Below are 19,813 nucleotides of genomic sequence, written 5' to 3'. Positions count from 1 at the left end.
ACATAATATTCCACCAAACTAGCACACTCTCTCTATAAGTTGAAAATTCAGAAGACCCAAAACCAGCATAGCTGTTTGTTTGTTGGGCGGCGCTATCTCCAAACTCTGATCAGATCTTCAAAATCTCTCTCAAACCCCAAATCTTTTGTCTCCTTCTCTGCACACTCTCACACATATTTTCTTGGGTTTTTGATTCATCCCATCGTAGATTCATCAATTTCCTCAACTGGGTCTCACGTATTCAAACCCCCACACATCGAAATGCTCACCATCAAGAAGAAAATGTGGATGTTTACGTGATCTTGTCTCCAAACCAGCCAAAAGTTTTCATCTTTCACGTGATGGCAGGTATGACCACACCCACAACGACAATAGCTCAATTCACTGCTTCTAAGCTCAAGTTTCGGCTCAGAATCCTCTCTTTCTGGTTTGCACCCACCACTCGCCCTCCTGGTTCCGATGACCCTTAGATCATCAATACCGAACAGTATTAAGTTTCTTTCTTCAATTGATACAAGGGATAAGTAAAGTCTCAATTTGCTCTTTGTAGCAGTAATATTTTTTCTTCATCGGTGAAAGTCTGTATTGTTAGAATAGTTGGATTAACACCTTGGAAGAGGGTTGAACTCCTCACCTCCTGTCTCCGTGCACTCCTGATGCCGTTAGGCCAAAGTTCTCTTGGCTCTTCGTAGCAGTAATATACTTTCTTTCTTTTTTTTTGTCTCGGTGAACGCCTTGAAAGAGAGTTGAACTCCTGATCACCTTTCTCCGTGCACTCCTGATACCGTTGGGCCAAAGGCGGGTTGGCTCTTCGTAGCATTAATATTTTTCTTGATCGGTGAAAGTTTGTATTGTTAGAGTAGTTGGATTAACCCCTTGGAAGAGGGGTTGAACTCCTGACGTGCTATCTCCGTGCACTCCTGATGCGGTTGGGCCAAAGGCCTGTTGGCTCTTTGTAGCGGTAGTATTAGAAGTTTAGTGTAACATTGAAACATGACTTCGTACTCCTGGAATTCTAATGTTTCGAATTTCCGGTCCAATTGTTTGGAGATGTTGGATCCGTTTTCGGGGAATTTGGGTGGGAACTGGGGAGGTGGGTCGGATTCGGTGTCAGTTGCGCAGTCGTTGGTGTTGGATGGGGAGAGGGGTGAGCTGGTGAAGGCTCCAACTGGTGTTGGGAAGAAGAGTGTGGGGGTGCCAGAGGAGAAGGTTGTGGCAGCTTTGAAGAGCCACAGTGAGGCGGAGAGGAGGAGAAGAGAAAGGATCAACGCTCATCTCAATACGCTTCGCGGCCTTGTGCCTTGTACTGAAAAGGTAGTTTGTTTTTCTATGAATTTGTGGTTTTTGGCTGATTTCAATATTGGGTGTCATCTAATTGTTTTCAAACTGTTTATTGCTAACTCTGGTGAATTGGGTAGCCATCAACGTTTCAGTATATGATTTTAGCAGTAGAACAGCCCCAGGATATGAAAAATCTTTATGGTATGCTTTAGAAAGCATTCTAAAAGGAAATTGAGGGGTTGGCTTGATGGTCAAGGCCAGGGACTTAGGGGTTTGCTCTCTCATAGGGTCTCATGTTTGAGAGGTGAAACCTCTCAGGTGCTATCACTGGGGCCATTCCACACAAAGCTTTGCTCTCGTTTTAATTAGGGTCACTGCTAGGATTGGTCTCCCATGAATAGTCGAGGTGTGCATAAGCTAACCCGGACACCTGAATTATCAAAAACTTTGATGTTTTCAAGTAGTCTGGTTCAATAATTGTAGATGGTTAGACTATACATGAGACGATTTTTTAACTGTAGCTAGTTGGATGGTCAGACTTCTATCTGCACATGATATCATCCGTTCAGTAATAATCCGGATATTATCCTGATTTCATTCCTTGAAATGTTGTGAACTTTGGGATTATTCGAATAGACTATGAGACACCAGACTGACAATTTTTCCATTTCATTATGCTTTCTTTTAGATTCATCGCATCCTTAGACGTCGTGAATGATTGAGGTGATGTGGGAAGCACAACATGGCTGTTTTAGCTTATATAATACATGAAATGGTTCTTGCTAAGTTGCTATGTGAAACTCCGTATACCAGTAATCCTTGTTCAACCTTGACATAGCTAACTAGCTAAGATACTTTGACCAGCTTAATTAGGTTCTTTGTTCATAAAAATACAATCGCTGTTCTTCTTATTGCATGCGTGTGTATGTGGTATTGGTATACCTTTCCATCCTTTATTTGTTGATGAGCTTTATTGTTACCTATTTGTCATCATAACATTAACGCTCAGACAATACAGAGTTGAATCCATGAAGTCTCCGAAGAGAGGCATTAATGAACTATGGTCAATTGGCATGGGCTTCACTATATTACAGGGGAACAAAGGGATCCCAACTTGACTTCATTAACAAAAGTCTCTTAGTGGAAAGACTGTATTAGGTTTTTTTACTTAATTGTTTGGAATCCGAGTACTAAGACTGCACCACCATTTGTTGTATGAGAAATAGCCAAGGTTATCTCACTTACCCGGGGTAGTTTACATCAACATTGTTTTCAGAGAATGGGTTATAATTAGAGTCATTGGACACTCTGCACACTTTAAGTTTGGGAATTGTTGAATGCGTTTTTTCCAAATATTGATAAGCTTTCCTTACTATCTTTGATCATTGCATGCAAATACTTTCAAAGTCAGTGGGGAGAGAGAGAGATGACATGCATCTTTACTCCAGTAAGTAAATCAATTATTGGTGAGAATTTTAACTCGTATTACATCAGGTGATCTTATGGTTCCTTGATATTTCTGATCATTGCATGCAAATACTTTTGAAGTCAAAGAGAGAGAGAGAGAGAGAGAGAGAGAGAGAGAGAGAGAGAGAGAGAGAGAGAGAGAGAGAGAGAGAGAGAGAGAGAGAGAGAGAGAGATATGCATCTTTATTCCGGTAAGTAAATCAATTGTGTATTTCAACTTGTATTACATGAGGTGATCTTATGGTTGGTTAACAAGAAGTACGCCCGTGAGAGAGATTTGCCTAGTTAGAGAGGTTAGAAATTCTGAGTATCAAAGGTGCAGGGGTTAGGAAATTATACAACAGTCGTCATTAATTGAATTTATCAAGATTAAATGCGTGGTATGTGCTAGGTGGTTTGATAAGGATCTCATCGTATATTGTGATGCTTATCTCGTGATTATCATATTTTATGGTGCCTGATCGAGTACGTAAGCACATACGTCTGGGGAAAGAACTGCCATTGAATATTTTACTCCTCTTGTAAAGTAATATATTAGCTTTCATCTCCCCTTTCAAGATGCCAAAAGTGATCGAAATTGGAATTATCTGGTGTATTACTCACTTTTCACGACTGTGTTCTCTCTTGATTTCAGCTGACTGAGTCAATTCTATTAGTTAAACTTAAAATGGCTCGTGATCAGTATGGAAGAACATGCTGCTACCTAACCCATAAACCTCTATTCTTTTTCTATGGAAACTTTGTTTTCTCAGTTGGCAGAAAATATGTGTTGGAATTCATGATCTCACGTTGTGCGTATTGCATGTAGCTCTGCTACTACATAAAACTTGTCCTTTGTCGACATTAAATTAAAATCCAGTGCCATTTCCGTGTACTCTTCATGTTAGAATGTTTGGGCTGAAAATGATTTTCTATTTCAACTGCTCAAAAATATTTCTTTCTACTAGAAGTGAAGAACAAATGAAACTAAGTTTTACTTCCTGCTGATCAATTCCTAAGGTTTTCTATTTCTGTTATATTTCCTATCAAAGGTAATTGAGAGAGAGAGAGAGAGAGAGAGAGAGAGAGAGAGAGAGAGAGAGAGAGGGGTTATTGTAATATTTTCTGATGGAAACAGATTACACGAAATTCAGGATTTGTGTCCTTGTCATGATACTGTTTTGGTCTTTATCTTTAATTTTTCGTACTGGGCTATTTCGACACTGTTTCTGGCACGGTGAGTTTATGCAAACAGAATTTATATATGCTCGCATTTGTTTATATCATCTCACTTTTGAACCAAAAACAGCTTTACTGGTCATAGTAATTGTACTTCACTTTTCAACTGCTTCAATCTAGTCTCCTCCATGAGATATTATTTATCCAAAAGATAAAAATGTATGTAGCATGATTTGAGCTTACTCTTAGTTTGAATGGTTGTTCACAGATGGACAAAGCTGCTTTGCTTGCTGAAGTGATCACCCAAGTGGAACAACTGCAGAAAACAGCAAGAGAATCCGCTACGGGTTTAATTATCCCAATGGACGATGATGAAGTAAGAGTGGAACCACATCACGATGAAGATGGGAGTTTTTCATTAAGGGTATCTCTCTGTTGCGATTACAGGCCTGAACTCATGCCCGAACTGAGACAAGCTCTTGATTCCCTTCATCTGAACACGGTGAAGGCAGAAATCTCAACCTTGGGGGAACGCATCAAAAATGTCTTTGTTTTCACCAGTAGGAAGGATATTGATAGCGAAAATGCTGAGTCGTGCCAACTACTTGTGAATTCTGTTCATCAAGCCTTGAGTGGTATCCTCGACAAGGCTTCTGCATCAGCTGAGTACTCGCCGAGAACAACATTACCGACCAAGAGGCGAAGGATTTCGTATATTGATTCTTCGAGCTCGTCTTCGTGAGAGTGGAGATCCTGGTTGGTGGCAATAGATATGTTCATATACTTTGTAACATAGAAGAAGGTTGTGAAAAGTTTAAAGACCTATGTGATGATGTATATGTTGTGATGGCACACACATATGTAGAACAGTATATTGTGTATCTTTATTTCGAACATGAATGTATGACAAATTTGGTACTGTTTAATGAGTCTTTTGTGTGTTAATAAGATGGTGGAAGTAAAGCAGCTTGCAGTTGGGAAGCTCGCTTGCTGGGATTAGTCCCTGCCCTCCACTTACAATTTACATAGCGGACTGCGTTTTCGTCTTTGTTGTTTGTTTCTTTCATTTTTTCCCTATGGTGCATTTGTGTATGCTTGATTCCTTGTTAAAAGTGGGACACTCTCTCTCTCTCTCTCTCTCTCTCTCTCTCTCTCGATTTTGCCTTAATTTAGATCATTTGTATGAATAATTATGTAGTGCTCGGGACTCCTTCATCACCACACATTAATGTGGAAACCATATCAATGTGTAATGATGAAAAACCTGGAGTACCACACCCCAAGAGCATCGGATAATCTCACACCTATAGTAGGTTTGTTTTTCATATCATGATCATGTGACAGGTATATTTTCATTGCATGAAATTGATTCTGGAGCACCTGTATATTTCTCTAATTCCTCTTGTCGAGACAAAAAATAAAAAGACAATTTTTTTGATCTGAAACTTGTAAAGATTAAGAGAAACATTAAAAAAATTGTATTGAAAAGTCTATGAAAAGTTAGGCTAAACTCACCCTTAATAATAATTACTAGCTAGAAGTTAAGGGGGTGTTTGGTAACCTTTTTATTTTCAGTTTTTGGTTTTTATTTTTAAAAATTAATATAAAAAATTTATTTGGTAACATATTTTTACTTTTTTGTTTTTATTTTTACTTTTAAGAATTTTTGGAAATTATCAAAACTAGTGTTTGCCCGTGCCTACGGCACTACACACCTCGGTTGAAATTGAAATTATCCTTTAAATCTTGATAGTGGCTCAAAACATTATTTCAATTTGTAAGTAGCTAAAATTTTTTAGGTAGTTCCAAATTGCTGGAAATTAACCCATTTTTCTTGAATGGCGAAGATTTTTTTTATTGATATAAAAAAAAGGATTACCCCGCGACAATCATCTGCAACTCAGCACAAATTTGATAAAATAAAAAAGGAACAGTACAAAGCAAAAAAGGAAAAGAGTTTTCAGATCACAACCCGACACAGAATGTGCATAAACCCAACTAAGAGATAGGAGAGCACAAACCAACTTGAAGTATTGATCCAAAATGAGCCCCTGTCTTGAAGAATGAAAATGCCGAGCACCACCTAGAAATTAGTGCAGCAACCAAAATCAGTATTGATCCAAGCTACCAGGGCATTGTCCATAAGCCATAGCAACCAAGCATTTTGGTACTGAATCATGTAAACACCATCAGGTGTCAAGAAAAGTTCATAAGAGTCTAAGGTACACCGAAATGAGAAGCTACAATAAATATGACAGTTCAAGTGTCGGCCTCCAAAAGAAATCACCTCAAGAAGGGAATCATTGAGCTACGGTCTCCAAATAAAAGACCAAAAAATTATAAGAAAAAAAACCCACCGAACCACCACATAAGCAACCCACTGAAATAAATAGAATTTGTCAATCTTTCTTATCGACACAAGCCAAGAATGTAAGAGCACTAAAACCATCAAGGAAGAAGGATTATTGGTAATCATTAAAGCAAAATTGGTCCCCATGCAACAATGTACAGTTCCACAGCATCAACCAAAAGTTATAATGTATAAGAAAGGTGTGGAGATTATTACTCGAAACAGCTAACCTGTCAACTTGTATATGCAAAAATAGGCTTTTTGACCACAATTTAAGGGAACAAAAGGAAAAAGACTAGCGGATCAAGTGAATCCGAGCCTCTGGGTCCCTACACTTCCTGCGATTTCTTTCCAAAACTATTTTCTGTTTTTCCTCGGGGCCTGTTCTGCTTAATTGGCTTAAGAATACTTCTCTTTCACCAGAATTGCCAATACGTACTGATCAAAAAAATAATGTTGGTAGGCCTTTCTTTTCTTTGAGTTCTGCTTTTCGTTTACAATTTGCTGCTTATTTCATTTCATTTCATTTTTTTTCAAAAGGGATGGGAAAAAATGCTTGAATGAGGAAAAAAAAGCCTATAAGCTGGGGAGTTTTGAATGATGTTTGGAATTTGAAGAGCCCATAAATTTTTTTTGATTTTGTTTCCTTGGCTTTTTTTAAGATGTTTGAATGAAGTTCATTCTATTTCTACCATGCATTTTAACAAACACCTTGAAAGCAAACGTATGCCATGGGTGATTAATAAGAAACCGAAAACCCAGCAATAATTACAAACTTCAAAATAGAAAAGGATGCTAAACAAATAAAACATTGAACTTATAAAGGAGGGAGAGAGGACGATGGTGATGGAGGTGGTGCCTTAAGAGAGAGAGAGGAATTCTGGCGTGGGGACCCGGGGGCTCTGCTGCCCACATGGGCGCAACAGTCCCTACCCAGGAACAAAAACGTTGCCCTTTTGCGGGAAAAAAGATTCTCAACCTCTATTTGCATTCCTATGGAGTATAAACGTTATTATGAGAGCTTTAAAGACAAAATTTGATTATGTCTCTTTAGAATAATAAGATCTTCACGCTCGTTCAAACGGATTAAAAATTGGAGCACTTAATTTTTTAACTATATTTTAATATATAAACCGTCTCAAAAAATGTGCACAAATTTTCACTCCGTTTGAATCGGTACAAAGATCTTATTATTCTGATCATATTATTCTAAAGGGTCATAATTAATTTTTGTCTATAAGGCTCTCATAATCATATTTCTGCTCCACAGGATTCTAAATAAATAACATATACTTAATATTAGAGCCCTAAAGATAAAAATTAATTACGACGCTTTAGAATAATATGATTAGAATAACAAGATCTTTGTACCGATTCAAACGGAGTGAAAATTTGAGTACTTAATTTTTTGAGAACGTTTATATATTAAAAAATATGGTTAAAAAATTAAGTGTTTCAATTTTTAATCCGTTTGAACAGGCGTGAAGATCTTATTATTCTGATGATCATATTATTCTAAAGAGACATAATCAAATCTTGTCTTTAGAGCTCTCATAATCACGTTTCTACTCCATATGATTGCAAATAGATTGTGAGGATTTTTTTCCCAGCAAAATGGCAAGTTTTTGTTCCTGGGTAGGGGCTACTGCGCCCCCATGTGGGCAGCAGAGCCCCGGGTCCCTGGCGTGGGGGTTTCGAAAGACGAAATATGAAGTACGGTGAATATGTCGTTTTGAAATGTGGTGGCGAGGCATATATGGTAGTTGTGTAATTAGATTTAAAATGTGGACTCTTTGATGAAATGGACTCTTTAATGAGATAAGAAGAATGTCTCTCAGTCCTTGAATTAAATCAATCCTAGCCATTTCAATAACTTGTATCCACGCCTATTCTGTTTTATAAATAGAGATAGAGACTAGAAAAGGGTGTTTTTCCCAGTTATGAAAACAGAAGTAAGGCCCGTCCGATTGTCATCCCGATCGTCTCTCTGGCGATTTCTCTGGTACGCTCCTCCCTCCCTCCCTCTCGCTCTCTCTCTCTCTCCATAACTCACTCGTCTCTCTCGTCTCTCTCGTCGCTCTCTTCCCTTCTCTCCCAGTCTCCTGCAAAACCCTAGATGGATCCCTTTGGGTTTGTGTGTTTGGTCCATTGATATTTGTTCCTCTTTATGAAACTCAAATTCTGCAGTTGTATATGTATAATCTATGTTCTTCTTGTAAATTCTTATTCATCCATTTTGAAGAGGAGGTACGGACTAAATCTATGTTCTTCTATTGTTACTTCTTACTTCTGCTAGGTTATGATATTGGTTCTGGGTAGTTCTGCTACTACTATTATTCTGATAATTTTGGTTGCTAATTGATGTTGTTGTTGTTATGTATCTGGTTGATATGAGTTATGTGTCAAACAATGACCTGGGCTTTCATTGAATTGCTTTTTTTTCCAAGCTTTTAGTTGATCTGTTTCATTACAGAAGAGGAATCACAAATATATACATGTAGATGAAACCAAGGAAATAAATCTGAGGTATGGAGGTGGTATGGATGTAGGCATGGATTTGGTGTCTGTATGGGTTATTGTGTAGGTTATTGTGTAGGTGGAATTGAATATACAATATATATATTAACAATGATCTTATCATAAGGCCCTTTCAAATACGTGTGTTTGTGGATGCTTTGGAATAACTTTTGCTTCTCAAAGAGAAGCTCTCTTGACCTAAAGGGTGTTTCAAATGCTCGTTCGGTTGTCGAATAGAAATATCTAATCTTCTGAAGTATGTGCAAGTAATCCTTTTAGATGTCACCAGGCAAAACCATGATGCAATATTCAATATTCCTCCTGGTATTAACAGTGTAGAAGGCAGGGTAGTAAGTGCATTACAGTACTCTTATGAAAGCATGAAACCGAAGAAAGACAGGTCTACTTCCATATTAATGAAAAATGACTCATCTTATTGGCCTTCTAAAGAGCAGAAAGATTCATGTCAAAATGTCCTTGTTCCTTTTTGAATAGGATACAAAGATTCATGACAAAACCTCCATAACCTCATTGCTTGCTTTTTATGAAATAATCTTGTCCTTTGTCCAAGCTGTTCGATTTCTATACCATCCCCTATATCTACTGTTTAGATTTGTTAACAATGAGGTTATGGAGGTTAGTGGAGAAAGTGGTGACGGCCCATGGCCAACTAGAAATGAGAAAATCTTCATTCGACTCATGGACTAGGAGGTTAAATCAAAGAAAAGTAGAGAAACTGACACTTTCACAGGAGAAGCTTGGAAAAGGATTAAGGGCGTGTTTGATAGCAGATTTCGTTTTGGGAGGATTCGTAATGTGATGGGATTAGGATTGGGATTGGTAATGAGGTGGGATTAATAATGAGGATATGAATCTTTTATTCATGTTTGTTTGGCGCAAGATTAAATCATGGGATTGTTAATAACATGTTTGTTTGGGTTAGAATAAGATGGGATTAAAATTTGTGTTTCCAATTTTTCCCTTACAATTAGAACTCTATTTACAATTTTGACTTGAGAAAAATGCAATTACTAATAAAAAAACCATTCTCTCTCTCTCTCTCACCCATTATCCTTTCTCTCTCCCCAATTATTGAAAACCAAAAAACAAAGCCCATATAATGTCACTTTCTCCCACAAACGCCCATACCCACCTTCTGGAAACTGATTGTCTGGAAACCCAAAAATGAACCCACCGTCCGGAAACCCAAAAATGAAGACGATAGGTTGAGAGAGAGAGAGGAGTCATGGTTGCCGGAGTCGAAGTAGCCGGAATCGTTGGAGGAAGGTCGGCGGAGAACTTGTTCTGATTTTTCAGGTAAGCCCAGAGACATTGTTCAGATTTTTCCGGTGAGCTTGTTCTGGTGAAATGGTGTATATGTAGTGGGGGTAATTGTGTCAATAGCTAAAAAGGGGAGGTCTTCCACATTCAATCCCATATGGGACAGGATTGTTAGTAACCCCCCCCCCCCCCCCCCCCCCCCATGGGATGGCTTATCCGGTGAAATGGGGGGTTTCACAATCCCTTCAGATTAGCAATCCGGCCTGCCAAAATCAAAACAAACAAGGTTTTTTAGTGCCCTCCACCTTCGTAATCCTATCCCATCCCTGAATCCGGCTATCATACACGCCTTAAGAGTGAGTTGAAAAGGCTAATCGCATACGATTATACGTGAGTTGAAAAGGCTAATCGCATACGATTATACAAACGAAGGTGAAAGAAAGTACTTCGTATTCTATTCAATAGCTTCAACTCATTGAAATCAAACTCCGGTGTTGGTTGGGATAGCACACTTCTGACCAAAATGCCCATTTCCACAATTAACGAAGTCAATTTTCTGGAAATTTAGTTCTGCTAACGTAGTGGCAAAAGCCGCAAAACTATGAATATCACCCTATAGAACAATATTTGAGACCAACAGAGAAAAACAAACGAAATTCCCTCTCCCTAGAATCAGATTCCCTAACCTCATTGGGGCTTGACTTCCATGTATCTCAATGCTAACACTCTATAGCAAGCACCTAGAATTGCTACATTCTGGTACTTGCTCTACCATTCGCGGCGCGTGTGAATAGCGCACTGAATTACTGAAACCTAAATTACCATGAACCCTAGCATCTCCCACCAAGAAAATCCTCAGATACAGCTCAAATCAATAGGACCGCTGATTCAATGTTCCTCCTAAGAATTAGCACCATACCTAGACTAGAACTGAAAAACTAAGTTCCCGCTACCAAAGACAACTAAGCACTGTGCCCCAATTTACAATGAGTTCCCTACGAAATCTAACCATATCAAAACTAGGAAACAACCGACCATTAAGTGAAGTTTCTTCAACAGAAGAATTAATTTGTTTTTCTTCTCTCTCTTTTTTTTTAATTTATAGCCAGACAGTTTGGACGCACATCGACTAATTCCAGAGCCTGAAGTTAACGACTGGGCAAAACCCTCTAGTGACCACAAAATTTGGAATGTTCGGCCGGATTCGAACATACAACCTCATCGCAGACAATCATTTATTGAGAAGCTTTCTCATGCCCACTTGGCCAAACCCCTTGGGGTTGAAGAATTAGTTTATTGATGTCGCAAAAGATTAAATCACACCTAAACAACTACAAAAGCAACTTTGAATCCAAAATCCAGATCCATAAATCAGGGCAGAACAAGGAAAAACCATCGACGAAGATTTGACCCCAAATTTGAAACATGCAAGTAATAAAAAGCAACAGACCCCGATTGGGTTCTACCACAAGCTGATTATATCTCTATAAGTTTCAGAAAACAGAATCTCGAAAGAACAAAAGGGAGTCAAAATTTCAATTAGACTAAAACTAAAGGGACTCACCTTGAAAATATAGAGCGAGAGAGAGAGGGTTATGCTTCGGGGATCCTTGTTTGTGTTCGGCGGGTAACATTCGTACTTACACTACCAATGGAGTATTATTTTTTACGGTTTAGCTAGTTTACCACTCCTCGACGAAGTTGTTCCTACAGCGAGATTACTTCGGCCTCTTCAACCTGGGGTGTTTTTTTTTTTTCATTGCTTTCTCTAAATATTTATGCTAGATTGGAATTGAATTTTTAAATTATATTTTTGTGTGTCGATGAAAGGAATTAGAAAATATAAACGTAAAGTCGAAAGTTGAATTTTTTCATATTGCGTTTTAGTGTTATTTTTCTCCTACCGGGACGGATTACTACTAAGAAAAAGATCCAAAAAAAAATAGCGTTCCAAAATTATCAAAAAAAATCTTAGCTTTTTCCTGTGTAGGAAAAGTGAGGGTCTAGTTTTGCATGATATTTTTTTGATAATTTTGGAACGCTATTTTTTTGGGGTCTTTTTCTTAGGAGTAATCCGTCTCGGTAGGAGAAAAATAACACTAAAACGCAATATAAAAAAATTCAACTTTCGACTTTACATTTATATTTTCTAATTCTTTTCATCGACGCACAAAAATGTAACTTAAAAATTCAATTTCAATCTAGCATAAATATTTAGAGAAAACAATGAGAGAAAAAAAAAAACCGGGCCGAAGTAATCTCGCTGCAGGAACAACTTCGGCGAGGAGTGGTAAACTAGCTAAACTGTAAAAAATAATACTCCATTGGTAGCGTAAGTACGAATGTTACCCGCCGAACACAAACAAGGATATCCCCGAAGCATAACCCTCTCTCTCTCTCGTTCTCTCGGGAACCCTCTGTTGATCGAATATTTTCAAGGTGAGTCCTTTTAGTTTTAGTCTAATTGAAATTTTGATTCCCTTTTGATCTTTCGAGATTCTGTTTTCTGAAACTTATGGAGATATAATCGGCTTGTGGTAGAACCCAATCGGGGTCTGTTGCTTTTTATTACTTACATGTTTCGAATTTGGGGTCAAATCTTTGTCGATGGTTTTTCCTTGTTCTGCCCTGATTTACGAGGTTGCTTTTCTAGTTGTTTAGGTGTGATTTAATCTTCTGCGACATCAGTAAACTAATCCTTCAACCCCAAGGGGTTTGGCCAAGTAGGCATGAGAAAGCTTTCTCAATAAGTGATTGTCTGCGATGAGGTCGTATGTTCGAATCCGGCCAAACATTCCAAACTTTGTGGCCACTAGAGGGTTTTGCCCAATCGTTAATTTCAGGCTCTGGAATTAGTCGAGGTGCATCCAAGCTATCCGGCTATAAAAAAAAGAGAAACAAACTATTCTTCTGTTGAAGAAACGTCACTTAATGGTCGGTTGTTTCCTAGTTTTGATATGGTCAGATTTCGTAGGGAACTCATTGTAAATTGGGGCACAATGCTTAGTTGTCTTTGGTTGTGGGAACTTAGTTTTTCAGTTCTAGTCTGGGTATGGTGCTAATTCTTAGGAGGAATCTTGAGGACCAATTGACATTGAAACAACGGTTCTATTGATTTGAGGATTTCCTTAGTGGGAGATGTTAGGTTTCAGTAATTCAGTGCGCTATTGACACGCGCCGCGAATGGTGGAGCAAGTACCAGAATGTAGCAATTCCAGGTGCTTGTTGTAGAGTGTTAGCATTGAGATACATGGAAGTCAAGCCCCAATGAGGTTAGGGAATCTGATTCTAGGGAGAGGGAATTTCTTTTTTTTTCCCAATTGGTCTCGAATATTGTTCTATAGGGTAATATTCATAGTTTTGCGGCTTTTGCTTGGCAGAACTAAATTTTCAGAAAATTGACTTTGTTAATTATGGAAATGGGCATTTTGCGTGTCTATGTTGTGAATCTTGCAATTTTATCATAGAAGAGCATGTGTGCTATAGTAAAAATCAGACGTTACAAGGTGTGTCACTGACAAACTGGTATGATTCTTTAGAATTGATGTGTCACTGACAAACTGGTATGATTCTTTAAAAGTTCATACATGGTCCTTTGTCTTGGTAAAGTCCGTATCTACTACTTTATGTAGTTAGCATCAATCTTGTATTTAGAAGTCTCACTCTCACCACATTGCAAGTTGTAGCTACATGCAAATGTTTCGACGTTCTTTAGATTGTGTTGAGTTTATTTGAACCAACTTTGTTCATTAACTAGGTTGCTGTTACATAAGGAACTTTGACTGCAAATCTCCTTGAGACATAAAGAAGGGTGAACTACAACAGGAATTATGACAGAAAAAGAGAGTGGATCTGTCCTTCAATTTGCACCCTTCCAAAGTGCTGTTGATGAGGGTTTCTGGCATAGATTATCTTCACTAAAGCTGAACAAGTTCGGTATTGATGAATCCCCCATCCCGATAACTGGTATGCATCCTTACTATCTTTTTCCAAAGATTTCACTCAAATTTACTGTATTCTGCAATTATGATTAGATTGTCGGATCACTGCAGCCACATCATGAGTGACCTAAATTTTGTTGAAAATTATAAACTGCGGCATGGATGGCCATCGTGTCATTCCATAAGCAAACGTTAATCTTGCGCGAGGCTTTGGTATTTGATTTATCAGTTTCTTCTTTTCTTGGTTGAATTCAGATAGCTAGAGAAGTTTTTCAAATCGCACTGACATGGATTGTGGGTCCTCTCTCTCTCTCTTCTCAATTTCATTTCTTTTTTATAACAAGGTATTGACATTGGGAAGCTGTTGAAAAGCTTGCACTATATAGTGGTGAAACAGTCTTTAGATATGATCACATGATGCTCTTGAAAGTAGCTCTCTTTGTTTTGCAAGTTTATAAGAAAGAGCTTGGCATAAACCGACAGGAGAGTTATGTCTGAATAGCCGTGACCTATTATCCAGCCTCTTAGAATCTTGCATGAGTCGTAGTCAGCTGACATCAGAATGCGAGGAAGTCATGAATTGATAGTAGAACTTCGTGGAAATCCCCCTAGCTGACCTCAAAAGTGGGGACTACTCTGAGTGTTATTTGGTACTTTTCCTTTGATTTCTGTAATAGAAAGTTTAAAGGGTTTTTTTTAATCTTTTAGAGTTGTAGTTTGGAAAAAATTGCGAACTTGATTTAATGGCTAATGTGGTGTATATGAGAAGCAAAATAATCATGTCACCTATGCTGTTGATTTCTACTTCAAGAGATTGGAGAGCAATTTGTGCTATGTAGATCAAGATATTGTTGGTTTTGCTTTTTGCCTATGTTGTACTTCTTGTCCCCTTTCCTCTCGCATCTTAATCATCCTTGTAGAGTTATTTTCTTTTTGGATACCATATTATAGAATAATCTGGCAGGTTTCTACACACCTTGCACAAATTCTCGAGTATCAAATCATTTAAGCCTTATTGCTGAATCCCTGCCACCTGAACAAAGTGAGCAGTCATCTGTAACAACAAACGTAGGCAACAGGAACAGATGTTCTGTCCCTGGCATTCTATACAATACAAATACGTTTGAGGGTTTCCATGCCCTCAACAAACAGGGGTTGCTAAAGGCAGAAGCACAGAAGGTACTTTGTTCGATCAAGTTTTAGTATAGATTAGCACTTGTGTTTTCTATTTCGAACTAGTATGATTTAACAAGTATTTTTAACATGAATATCAGGTTTGGGATGACATTCATTCTGGAAAAGCTGAGGAGGACTGTGCAGTACTTTCAAGGTTCCTTCTTATATCATTTGCAGACCTTAAGAAGTGGAGCTTTCATTACTGGTTTGCTTTCCCTGCTCTGGTGCTTGATCCTCCTGTGACCTTGGTTGATTTGAGGCCAGCTTCCCAGTGGTTGAGCCTAGAGGAGGTGCTGGGAATGTCTATAAATTTGCAAATGTAATTTTCAATTTTCTTAGCACTTTTTAACATAATGGTTATCTTGATATATAGGCTGAGTCACTGTCAGCAGCTTGTAATGAGTGGCGCAGCTCACGTGTAACGACAGGTAATGATCCCGGTATTATTTAAAACTCATTCTCTTAGATGTTGCATGTTGTTTGTATGAATTTCTAAAGTGTACAAGTCTGCGCAGATGTGCCATTTTTTCTGGTCTCTATTGCTTCAAATTCACGTACTACTATTAAACATCTGAAGGAATGGACATCATACCAACAAGATGGCAATAAGGTCTGTCCACATACTGGCTTTTTTGTACAAAATGACCAAGACAGTTTGTTCCGACACTCAGTGCAGTGAAACCTGATATGTCAAAGTTTTGGATACCTCTCATGTAATGCTTCATTGTATGTTACTGGCAGTTCCTATTTGGCTTTTACGACCCATGTCATCTTCTGACAAACCCCGGTTGGCCTCTTCGCAACTTCCTTGCGCTTATTGGTTCAAGATGGAACCTCGAGAAGGTTTGCTTCTTTTGCTATCGTGAGAATCGTGGATTTGCTGATCTCAGCTTGTCCCTCATTGGTGAAGCCTTGCTATCAGTTTCACAAGGTAGAGCGGCAGAAATGGGGTAAAACCTCTCTTCTGATTAACACTTCCTCTTTCTACCATTGAATTTGGTTTCTGCACAGGCTTTCTTGAACACAAGAACAATATTTGTTCAGGGTGGAAAGATACTCAACATGTGCCTAATGCAGTGGGATGGGAGTTTAACAGAGGGAAGAAGGTGCCAAGATGTATTAGCCTTGCTCAATCCATGGACCCAAAAAGGTATATTTGTTGGGTTTTCCACTCAATAGTCCAGATTCGGTTGCTTTCTTAACATTTACAGATCAAAATGTGAACAGGTTAGCAATATCGGCAGCAGATTTGAATTTAAAACTTATGAGGTGGCGTGCTTTACCCTCTTTGAACTTAAACATCTTATCTGCAACTAAGTGTCTTCTGTTAGGGGCAGGTACACTTGGATGCCAGGTTGCTCGCATGCTTATGGTGAGTGAATGAGAATTTGACATTTATCATCCATTCTGTAGAACATATAACAGATCTTGTCGTGCAATTGCAGGCTTGGGGTTTTCGGAAAATAACACTGCTCGACAGTGGCAAGGTGGCCATGTCTAATCCACTGAGGCAATCTCTTTACACATTGGAGGACTGCCTCAATGGTGGCAATTTTAAAGCAATAGCAGCAGTTAAAAGTCTCAAAAGAATCTTTCCGGCTGTGGTAATGACATTGCACCTTGTGTAGCTGCATCTAACTTAATCAACCTGGTCAATTTTTTGTACCTTAAACTCTTGAATAACCTGATATTCCTTTTGGGCCCCCTCGGTAATAGCTTAAGCTTGTCGTACAATTGATGGCTTAACATGGTATGAGAGCTGGTTTTTTAGAGGTGTTTGGGTTCTAGTCTCTCTCTTTGCATTTGTCACCGTTTGCATTCTTATTCTCTGTTTTCATTCTGCTTCTCTATTTAATTGGATCTTTGGATCTCCACGTGAAAGAGGGTGTTGCATGTGAGGGAGGGTGTTGGCCAACCTTATATACATTGTTGGGCCCTTTTCTTCAATGCTTAATTTTTCGGACAATCGGCGACTTAACATAAACAGCCCATCTCTGTTGGTTTCTCAGGAAGCTGAAGGTGTTGTGATGGGAATTCCAATGCCTGGGCATCCAGTGCCTAGCCAAGAAGAGGACAGTGTGCTTCAGGATTGCAGACGGCTACAAGTTTTGATTGATTCTCACGATGCTATTTTCTTGTTGACTGATACTAGGGAGAGTCGATGGCTCCCTACTCTTCTCTGTGCAAATTCTAACAAGGTTGATGTCTTCTATTTATTTCTTCAATGAAATTTGTACTGTGAACTTTCCCATCAATTTCCATTGTCTTGCTAACTGATCCCAGTTCCAACTTGTTTGTTGGGACACCGGTAATTAAAGGTTCTTATACACTTATGTACTTCAATGTCAGATCGCTATCACTGCAGCTTTAGGGTTCGATAGCTTCTTGGTTATGCGTCATGGCGCTGGTCCTATTAGCACCATTAATGACTTTAAAGCTGAGGATATGATAACTTTGGCTGCCGAAATGGGAAATTTCTCCCTGATAGATGGAGACAGAGAGCCAAGATTGGGTTGTTACTTTTGCAATGACGTGGTCGCCCCTGTTGATGTAATTTGTAAACCAATATAACACGATTTCTAATTTCGATTTATATATATTACGTAGATATCCATATATATATATACTGGACGGTTCAAGGGACACCAAAAAAAACACCTAAAAAAACACCCCAAATCTCAAACTCATAGTTCCCGATCAAATTTTTATGATCCGAACCGTTCAATGTGTGCAGAATGTGATTTTAAGGGTGGCCGCGAGAAATTAACAAAAAAAAATGATCGGGAAAGGCTTGATTTGAGCAGTTTTTATTTGAACCGTTCAATAAAAAACTGTTCGAAACTGTTCGGATCAAGCCCTTCCCGGTCATTTTTTTTGCTGATTTCTCTTGGGTGCCCTTAAAATCACGTTCTGATCACATTGAGCGGCTCAGATTATCAAAATTTGATCGGGAACTATGAGGTGTTTTTTTGGGTGTCCCCGGAACCGCCCCGATATATATATATATATATATATATGTGTGTGTGTGTGTGTGTGTGTGTGTGTGTGTATGTATGGATATGTTTTTTGTGTGTGTGTGTGTGTGTTTATATCAGCATTGACTGCTCTTTCTTTGTACAGTCAACTGCCAACCGTACTTTGGACCAGCAATGCACAGTGACGCGTCCAGGGCTTGCACCTATTGCTTCAGCACTTGCTGTCGAACTTTTAGTTGGCATTTTGCATCATCCTCATGGGTACAAACTTAAAACTGTGTTAACAAAGCTTAGTTATTTGCTGATTTGTCTGAGTTTGGAGAAAAATAGTGTATGGGGAAGTCTGCATGTTTGGAACTTGTGAAAGGAAAGAGAGAAGAATGAAAAGGAAACCCACCAGGATAGTCTAGCAGTTTTAAGGTTGTCGTTGGGACCAGCTGTAAATCCGAGGTCTTGTGTTCACTTTCCGCTGGCAATGCATTGACTTGCAAGATAAATGTTGCTTGTGGATAGTTGCAACTACGAGGTTTAACCTAGTTTGTCCAAAGTGCTTTGCATTGGAGGTGTGCTTCATTTCTAACTGGAAAAAAAGAGGAAGAAAAAAGGGAGGGAAAGGAATTAGTAAGGGAAATAAGTTTCGGCGTGCTTTTCATTGCTTTTTTTCTTCTTCTTTTCAATTGGAAACAAAGCAGAGCAAGGAAGGAAAGCCAAAAAATTCCTCGTGTTTTCTTCTTCCTTTTGCTTTCGTTCTGGAAGTCCCCATCACATCCTTAATTTAGGTTTCATTTCCAAGTCCTGGTCTATCTTCTTATTGTTGTTCCCCCCTACAGGATATGTGCCAAAGCTGAGTTTGCCAACTCCACGGATAGTGGAAGCACTGAGCAACCTCTTGGTATTTTACCGCATCAAGTTCGCGGATCGCTCTCACAGTTTTCTCAGATGACACTTGTGGGCCACGCCTCGAATAGTTGTACTGCCTGTTGCACCACTGTAAGTTTCTAGTACCATGAATTTGCGATGAAGTAGTTTTATTTGTCTTCGTATTTTCCCTTATATTTTCATTATATTTCAGGTAGTATCAGAATATCAGAAAAGAGGGATGGATTTCGTTCTTCAAGCCATTAATCATCCTACCTATCTGGAGGATCTCACTGGACTAACGGAGCTGATGAAGTCCGCGAGCTCTTTTCAGTTGGACTGGGATAATGAGATGGATGATGATGATTGTATTGAAATCTAGGGTGTTTTTTTGTTAAAGAAGTCTTTAATACTATCTGCTGCAATACGTTGCCAATTGTACAGAAACCGAATGCGAAAGCAACTTAAATTCACCTAATTCGCCATTTCCACATATGATTTCGGTATTCTTCTTGTATGGTGAAGTGATCGTAAATCGTAATGTAGCTTTTCAAAGAATTTTTAGGAGTTATTTAAGGAGGTATGCTGTCATCCTTTATGGTAAAAATACATTAAAGCATGAAAGTGAACTATAGGGTATATAGAGAATTTTGGAGATTTTCTTTCAGCTGCTTTTCTGATTAATTCGGTTGCAATCTTCTCAATTTTCTGCATGTTACGTTTTAAATATTATGTTTAGCAAATACAGTTAAATTTGCATGTATATATTAGGTTTAGCAAATACAATCATTAGAGTTAACAAAAATTCA

The 19,813-nt window shown here is 38.6% G+C and overlaps 3 protein-coding genes across 7 annotated transcripts; 2 read left to right on the top strand and 1 right to left on the bottom strand.

Annotated features, from left to right (window-relative positions):
• Positions 1-4,835, top strand: LOC131312297 (putative transcription factor bHLH107). Its single transcript, XM_058339959.1, has 2 exons — positions 1-1,314; positions 4,175-4,835. Exons 1-2 carry the CDS (start codon positions 994-996, stop codon positions 4,646-4,648), a joined length of 795 nt encoding a protein of 264 aa, XP_058195942.1. The 5' UTR covers positions 1-993; the 3' UTR covers positions 4,649-4,835.
• Positions 4,836-8,179: 3,344 nt separating this feature from the next.
• Positions 8,180-19,571, top strand: LOC131312295 (ubiquitin-like modifier-activating enzyme atg7). Of its 5 annotated transcripts, none has more exons than XM_058339957.1 (15): positions 8,180-8,258; positions 13,812-14,020; positions 14,960-15,174; positions 15,270-15,461; positions 15,545-15,599; positions 15,687-15,781; positions 15,913-16,102; positions 16,216-16,321; positions 16,399-16,543; positions 16,617-16,775; positions 17,181-17,369; positions 17,521-17,721; positions 18,292-18,407; positions 18,977-19,136; positions 19,219-19,497. In XM_058339957.1, exons 2-15 carry the CDS (start codon positions 13,885-13,887, stop codon positions 19,384-19,386), a joined length of 2,127 nt encoding a protein of 708 aa, XP_058195940.1. In that variant the 5' UTR covers positions 8,180-8,258; positions 13,812-13,884; the 3' UTR covers positions 19,387-19,497. The 5 variants fall into 5 exon arrangements, with proteins under 5 accessions (XP_058195940.1, XP_058195938.1, XP_058195941.1 ...); XM_058339955.1 differs by having other exon boundaries at positions 16,183-16,321; XM_058339954.1 differs by lacking the exon at positions 8,180-8,258 and adding an exon at positions 12,379-12,493 and having other exon boundaries at positions 16,183-16,321.
• LOC131314077 (uncharacterized) lies at positions 8,643-10,106 on the bottom strand. Its single transcript, XM_058342571.1, has 2 exons — positions 9,927-10,106; positions 8,643-9,045 (listed from the first exon to the last, which is right to left on the bottom strand). The coding sequence occupies exons 1-2, from the start codon at positions 10,104-10,106 to the stop codon at positions 8,842-8,844; spliced, it is 384 nt and encodes a 127-aa protein (XP_058198554.1). The 3' UTR covers positions 8,643-8,841.
• Positions 19,572-19,813: the final 242 nt, after the last annotated feature.

The sequence above is a fragment of the Rhododendron vialii genome, chromosome 13a (assembly GCF_030253575.1).
Source record: "Rhododendron vialii isolate Sample 1 chromosome 13a, ASM3025357v1".
NCBI classification, from domain to species: domain Eukaryota; kingdom Viridiplantae; phylum Streptophyta; class Magnoliopsida; order Ericales; family Ericaceae; genus Rhododendron; species Rhododendron vialii.
The sequence above is the reverse complement of the archived record's forward strand: the minus strand, read 5'-3'. Positions and strand labels throughout refer to the sequence as shown.

Coding starts and splice junctions, on each gene's coding strand:
- LOC131312297 (XM_058339959.1), top strand. CDS start 994: ATGACTTCGTACTCCTGGAATTCTAATGTTTCGAATTTCCGGTCCAAT. Junction 1,315..4,174: donor TTGTGCCTTGTACTGAAAAG/GTAGTTTGTTTT, acceptor GGTTGTTCACAG/ATGGACAAAGCTGCTTTGCT.
- LOC131314077 (XM_058342571.1), bottom strand. CDS start 10,106: ATGTCTCTGGGCTTACCTGAAAAATCAGAACAAGTTCTCCGCCGACCT. Junction 9,046..9,926: donor AGACAATCAGTTTCCAGAAG/GTGGGTATGGGC, acceptor GACATCTAAAAG/GATTACTTGCACATACTTCA.
- LOC131312295 (XM_058339955.1), top strand. CDS start 13,885: ATGACAGAAAAAGAGAGTGGATCTGTCCTTCAATTTGCACCCTTCCAA. Junction 14,021..14,959: donor ATCCCCCATCCCGATAACTG/GTATGCATCCTT, acceptor ATAATCTGGCAG/GTTTCTACACACCTTGCACA. Junction 18,408..18,976: donor ATTTTGCATCATCCTCATGG/GTACAAACTTAA, acceptor TCCCCCCTACAG/GATATGTGCCAAAGCTGAGT.